Genomic DNA, 7524 nt, shown 5'->3' with positions numbered 1-7524 from the left:
TGAAGACAAATACAATGATGAGAAAACTAGTTCGGGCTCTCTACAAAAGAAAGTAGCGAACGCAGGATGTCCCTCAGCCATTCTCAAGGAGGGAACCAAAACAGACGGCGCAGTATTTGGGATGGTCTTTTTTTTCTCCGGAACGACCTTCTGGTTTGACATTTTCACACACACACACGCAAATCTACACAGGTTAGTTGGACTTAATTGGCTCCCAGAAGTGTTTTAAATTGCTAACAGGGCGAGTAACCCATCGACAGCTATTCCGGGGCACCGCATAGCTCACGAGAGTGTTCAGAACGATATCCAGGAACAAATATGGTGCGTCTTTTAATTTATTTTCCTACGCTTTGGACATCCAGAGAACTGCCTGACAGTTGTAGGTGACACGGAGAAATGTATTGTAACGATTTTGGGATGAATAAGTGGCGCGCGCATCTCTCGCACGAGCGCAGGTGGACCAAATGAAGAGGCGCTGTAGTAAACGAAAAGAAAACGCGCAAAACCCAGCGATATTTTCAGCAGAATATTTTGTAAGCCACTTCTATGGCTTTGTGGGGTTTCTTCTCGCGTTCGTCCATTTCCAACTGTAAATAGGCATGTGTGGAATACAGCTACTCTTTTGAGGGGCAGCGCATTAATGGGAGGATTTTTCTCTGGACTACTACAGTTTACACATCACTTTCACTTGAAAACCCATTGTCGCGTGGATATTCATCGTATTATCGATTCCCGTCGAGTGGAAGAATGCTTGCAGATCTCTCTGCGGCCAAAGCCCTCTACATGGGCATGGAGGTGGTGATCGCCGTGTCATCCGTGATAGGAAACGTGATGGTGGTTTGGGCGGTAAAAATTAATAGATCTCTGAGAGATACTACGTTTTGCTTCATTGTTTCTCTGGCGCTCGCGGACATTGCAGTAGGAGCGCTGGTCATACCGTTGGCGATAACTATAAGTATCGGACTCCAGACTCACTTCTACAGCTGTCTGCTGGTGGCGTGCACGGTGCTGGTTTTGACCCAAAGTTCTATCCTCGCCTTGCTCGCTATAGCCATCGACCGATACCTGAGGGTCAAGATCCCAACCAGGTAAACGTATCATTCATTCCCTCTGGTGTTCCTGTGCTGTAAGAATAAGTAAATACACCTTTAATTATATGGTACTGTGCATTATGTTGTCATACAGTCTATATAGGCTATTCATATGTCACACACACACACACACACACACACTAAGGTTTTTCTATCATTTGAGAATGTTACATATTCTTTATATATTATTTTTTATACTGAGCTAATGGTATTTTCTATCCTCTAAGCCAGGGGTGTCAAACTCAATTCCTGGAGGGCCAGAGATTGAAAACATTTAAAGCAAAATAATAAATAGGGGAATACATGGGAACACATAGTGTAAATATCAATAAAAATGATGAATAAATATTTTGTACTATTCTGTACTGCAAGTTCCACTTCCCACACTCTCATAAAGATTTACATTATGGAAAAATTGTCATTTTTACAATTAATCAAAGTTCTGCTGACCCATTAATAAGTTAATTTATAATAGTAATAATAATGGCCACTGTCTGGCCAGTCTGTTTTCAAGCAACATTCGGTTTATGATGATCAAGGGGTACAGATGGAAGAAACTACATGCACATGACCTAATAACATAATATGACTCATGCACATCTATGTGCATTATTTGCAGAGCTTTCCATACATTTTACAGCATATGGCACAAAGAATTTGTCTTTAAGTAAGCACTAGGTCAATGGATCTGAACAACATGCTCTCATTTTACTTTTTTTTAGTACAGGTATTATGTTCTATGGTATATGTGCTTATTTTTTTCTGTTTTGATCCTTCTTTTGTTGCAGTTTCTTTTTTATTGTTTCTTGAACTGTCTGCTGCGTATCACTTAATGTCAAGTTTCATGAGAGAGATCATAGAAAAAACATTCCAGAAACATGTTCCAACTCTTCATCACAACAATACACTGTCCCAGCCATCTGAACATCTACAACATGCATACACTATCTGCTTTTATGTTCTAGCAACATCCTATTTGCAGACTCTATGCCAAGGTTACTCTTTGTTCCCAGAGGAGTTAAACATACTCAACATCAGCTATGTAAAAGCCATTCCATTTTTAAAGATGCTTTTTGTGTGGACAGTATAGCCACTTCTGGGTTCTGTGCTCTTTTCTCACTTTAATGCATCAAACATGGGAGTCCTGTGTTCAAATCCCAGATTCATTCTATTATTTTGCATTTAATATTGTGATTTTGCTGGCATGATTAATGATTACCATGGCCAGCCCAATACTATATGACAGAATCAACGTAAAATCGGCCCCTTTCAACACCTTTTTGAAGAGACACATAGCAGCACAGGTAAGTACCCACCTAATTTTGCAACATGGAAGTAAGCTATTTTCTTTGAATGTGCAAGACTTCTGAATTATTAGCCAATATAGGTAAATAATTAGAAGAATAAAGAAGTGCAGTAAATGGTAAAACTATCTGCACTACAAACCAGTATGTTTATGATTACAATAATAAATTAAAATAATATAGTAACAAATACCAGTTTGCATTGCAATATAAAGCAGCAAAACAGACTGTTTTTGTACATGTAAAATAACTGGAAGCGACTGACACAGAAAGCCTTGCAAATTTAAGCTACAAATGGCTGTAGTTTCACTTATGTTAAAAATTAGGTGGATAGCACAGGGTGCTGCAAGGAAAAAGTTACCTCCTACAAAACAATTTATTTTGGAGAGTGAACACAATCCCATGAAACTGTTGTGAATGAGCTATAGAGAAGTGAAGTGTATAGATTTGCTGCTCTGAGTCACCGCCTGTCGGCTCTGCCAGGATCAACCACTGTGCACAATAAATGAAGACGCAAGAAACTGAACTGTGGAGTCCAAAAGTCTGATACCGCTGCAGTTTTGTAAATTATATTATCAGCATAATAATTTGAGTGAAAACTTGAATACAGTATATCATCTTCTGAATAAATAATCTATCATCTAATATATCCTGAGTATGCATCACTGACAGCAGTGCTAGATCTGTGTGAATTCTGTATCTAGTAATCTACTATTTTGTAGAGGGAGGTCAAAATGGCAATTTTCACCTGAGATTCAGAGCCAAATTACAGGGGGTTAAAAATGAAAGATGGCAGCATCATAATGTTACATTTACACAGAGATTGGTAGGGTCTGTTAGTAAAATCTGTTGACTTTTGCAATCTTTGTTCCATTATATGCCAATGTTGACCGTTCAAAAATGGGGAAAGAGCACTTTTCAATTTTTTTCTCCAAAGTTTACATGCCTGTAACTCAGAGGTATTAAAGATGTATTAATTCCCTTTTAGATATCAGGTCTTAACAAACTTTCCTTTTGGCATCTCCAAATCTCAGGTGAAAATTGCCATTTTGACCCCCTCTACAAAATAGTGGATTACTAAATATTCATCCATGACATTTAATATTTTAGCTTTCATCACTATATATGTTTATCTTTCTTCAGAAAAAATATTAGCAAAATCTAAAAATTTGAGACGGGGAAGTTTCTGAAATTTGGTTGATTTGACACGGAATGACCCCATAGCAACTTAAAAACAAAGTAAACAACACTTCTCTTGGACATACAGAACACTCTCAGAAAAAAATTACAAAACAATTATTGTGGTTAATAAAAGCACATTCAGCAATGATTCTAGCAAAAAACGTCTACTGAATCTTGATATTGATATCATTCACACAAAAGACAAGGAGTTTGGAGAGAGACCTAGAATTTCAGATGAAAGAGAGCATCTCGAAGAAGATGCAACTCTATTGAAGGTTGAGACTGAGACTGAAACAAGCTTTCTCGGTGGTGGTACATTGTCACAATTTAGCTCTTAATTTAAGTTAGACAGCAGGTAAAAGCAGCTGGCCTTGGTCATTCAAAGACATCAAGAAGTGCTTTGTAAAGCGCCCATGATTCTGTACTGGTAGCAGTTATACAGAATTTAGCCTTTTATTTGCTTTTAAAATGGATATTGTGGAGATACGTGTTTTTTTCTTTTATTGTACATTTTGGAGCTATAATATTGCTGAAATTGCAGTAATAATAAAGTATATCACGAGACATTGATTACATTTTTTTATTAAAATTACAATGAAAACTTGTTTCACTCTTGGTGTATTTTTGTGTTGCAGTTATAAGCGTGTGGTCACTCCCAAACGAGCTGGAATTGCAGTTTTCGCATGTTGGACAGTGGCCTTCATAGTCGGCTTGACTCCCATGCTGGGCTGGAACAATTTACATAACCTGCAACGTAATAACAGCTCAATCGGCCCTGACCTCATCGTCACCTGCCAGTTTGAGAATGTCATCAGCATGGAATACATGGTCTACTTCAACTTCTTTGGCTGGGTGCTTCCCCCTCTGCTTTTCATGCTCATCATTTACTCTGAAATCTTCTACATGATCCACAAGCAGCTGAACAAGAAGGTGTGCAGCCATTCTGAACCAAACAAGTATTACGACAAAGAGCTGAAGCTGGCGAAGTCTCTGGCGCTAGTCCTTTTCTTATTCGCTGTTAGCTGGCTTCCTCTCCACATTATGAACTGCATCACACTCTTCTGTCCACAGTGTGAGAAGCCCATGTTCCTCATTTATATTGCCATTCTGCTCACGCATGGCAATTCTGCCGTCAACCCAATCGTTTATGCTTTCCGCATCAAGAAATTTCGTACTGCGTTCCAAAGGATCTGGAAGCAGTACTTCTGCTGCAAGGAGGCTCCTCCCCCTGAGAGCCAGCCGAGCGAGAGACTGGATAACAACCACTACATCGCTGCAGCCATCGCTGCCCCTCCTGAACCTGCTTTGGAACATAACATCTGACTGACATCCTAGGATTCTTTAAGGAGGTCGAATGACTTCTGCTCATTTATTTAGTTAAAATGGAAACATCTAATCACCAGTTACTAGTTCAGTATGAATGTATGCAGAACAGATATCAGAGCGCTGTACACTCTCAGGTTCTTGGATATTCTGCTTGTATTCTGAACCTTTGTGCACAATGACAGAAAGAGGATGTCAGAAACAGTGACAAGGAGGTGGACACAGGCTTTTCTTGTCCTATTATGGAGTGTTTTCAGTGCAGGTCTGTTATTGTGAAGGACAAAAAAATGTACTGCAGGCAGCTGACATTGGATTTTACTCACAGATGCAGTGAGGTTATCTTGCCTTTTAGCAAAATTGTATGTGTGTCAGTATCAGTATGTGTATGATTGAGTGCATGTCATTACAAACATGGAATTGTTTGAGGATAAGAAGATACACTGAAGTCCTATTTGTCCACTGTTTGAACATATTCAGGGTTAATGAATTATCAAAACCAATAGTGTATTACCTTTCAGTATAGCAGAATTTAGCTACACTTTTTCCAGAATCATAATTATTAGCTTTAAAAGAAATGTATGCTACACTACTGGGAAAACATACTGAACTATATTTTGACTTGTCTTAAAGGGATAGAGTCATTATTTACGCACCCTCATGTTGTTCCAAATCCATTTGGCTTTTTTCACCTGTATAACACAGGAGATTTTTATACTCATCTTCTTCATACATTTTCATTTTTGGGTGAACTATCCCTTCAAAGGTGGAGTGTGTAATTTTTGGGATGATAAAATGCTTTCTCCAGTCCCAACTATAAGTAAAGCCATTTGTTGGTTGATTTCCCTGAAAAGTTTAACCACTGTGGCTCGGAGGCGCTATCAAATCATTGCTCTATTTGTTTGAGCATCCTGACCAGCTTGACACCGATATCCTGACCGTGAGTTTGGGGCGCCAATTGCACATGTGGCACATGAGTGTTTGGGAATTATTTTTGCAATTCCGTTTGGTCACTCTAGTGGCACACGAATTACACACTTCACTTGTCACACTAGTGTGGGGTTTTCTCACATGCGGATGAAATACCAAGTCTATACTGACATCAAAGATGAACATGTCTCTAATCTCTACATAGTAATGTTATGCACTATGTCCAAGTACATTATGTTCATAATTGTTAAACAGACGGTTGTGGAATTACAATCATTTGTACATGAAATATTTGAATAAATGGGAACAATGGGCTAATTAATTTTGCCATCTAGTTTTTACTTCACTGCAACAGAGAGACACAAAGTATAAATGAGTGGTATTGCATTGCCTGAATGAGGAAGTGGGTGCTTCCTGTCCCTGAACCCCACGCAGTGTGACCGAAAACAGGAAATATCACTTTACTATCAATAGAAATAATTCATCATCATTCATCATCTTTACTGTCAGCATATTTGCCTTACTCTAGCTGTTGGTATCAGCTTTTTGTTATATTTTGTTTGTCTCATACTAATGAAAGTAAAATAAAAAAAATTTCTATTGTGGTAATATCTTGAGTGAAAAGTAGCCATTTATCTGCAAATAAGCCTCTATTATGCCATTGTTCCTCTCATGCATGAGTAGAAAGCAGTCAAGAAAGCAGTGAAGATTCTTGGTAAAAATAACAGGTCCCAGGGCTCCACATTTGTGGGTTGGTTGGCACAGTTTTTATTTTTTTGTTGAATATCTCAAGTGGAAATAATATTAACCCAATTATGTGCAAACAAAAGATAAAGACATACACATTAAATGTCACAAAATATTTTATAAATCTTGTTAATTCATGATAGAAATAAAAAGCTATAGCTTTGAGATGGTAGCAAGCAACAACAATATAAAAAACAAGATTCATATTAATCATTTACAGTATGATGTTTTTTGCTCTCCCAGTTGCTTTTTTAGTATATTAACAAATTCTGTTCTATTATTATTATATATGTGTGTAGGTTTCTCTAAGTATGTTAATTATAATGCTGCTATGAATGATTAATTAAAAGGAAATAATTACACATGATAAATGATTTTAGCTATGCAACATCATTTATCAGACTTCCAAACCTGGTTCCTATCTCTATTAAAGAACATTAATACTTTTTAGATCCATCTTTAATTGCTGATTAACATATTTTAGATATCTATCTGTAATGAATTAGAGTGGCTCAAGAGGACAAAATTCAGATGCTACGTTAATGTGAGCATTCAGTAATTAACCAGAAGTTAACCCTGTGCCAACCTATAGTTTTCCCAATTCTATAGTATATCCTATAGCTTTAATGTGGGTGTCTGTTCCTAGTATGCCTAGTCACTGTATGCTGCTGAGATTCCTTATTACATTTCTATTTTTATAATTCTTCAAGCTTTATAGTGATGTGCTAAAAAGGAAAAAAAATAGTCAGGATACTCTGCGCCGTATCAGTGTTATATCGACCTCTAGTGGAGGTATTGGTCGCAGAATATAAAATAAAGCATGCTGTAAATCAGGGATGGGCAACTGAAAGCAATCTTTGATATATTACAGATCTCTGCCTTTCAATTAAAAAAAAAAATAAAAAAAATAATATATATATATATATATATATATATACAAACAATACAAA

General features: G+C 37.3%; 1 protein-coding gene across 1 annotated transcript; it reads left to right on the top strand.

Annotated features, from left to right (window-relative positions):
- The first annotated feature begins 317 nt into the window (after positions 1-317).
- Positions 318-4937, top strand: LOC107680252 (adenosine receptor A1-like). The gene is made up of 2 exons (XM_016476066.1): positions 318-1088; positions 4213-4937. The coding sequence occupies exons 1-2, from the start codon at positions 748-750 to the stop codon at positions 4898-4900; spliced, it is 1029 nt and encodes a 342-aa protein (XP_016331552.1). The 5' UTR covers positions 318-747; the 3' UTR covers positions 4901-4937.
- Positions 4938-7524: the final 2587 nt, after the last annotated feature.

Source organism: Sinocyclocheilus anshuiensis, unplaced genomic scaffold (assembly GCF_001515605.1).
Source record: "Sinocyclocheilus anshuiensis isolate Anshui unplaced genomic scaffold, SAMN03320099.WGS_v1.1 scaffold13, whole genome shotgun sequence".
Classification (NCBI taxonomy): Eukaryota; Metazoa; Chordata; class Actinopteri; order Cypriniformes; family Cyprinidae; genus Sinocyclocheilus; species Sinocyclocheilus anshuiensis.
This window is presented reverse-complemented; position numbering and strand designations above follow the sequence as displayed.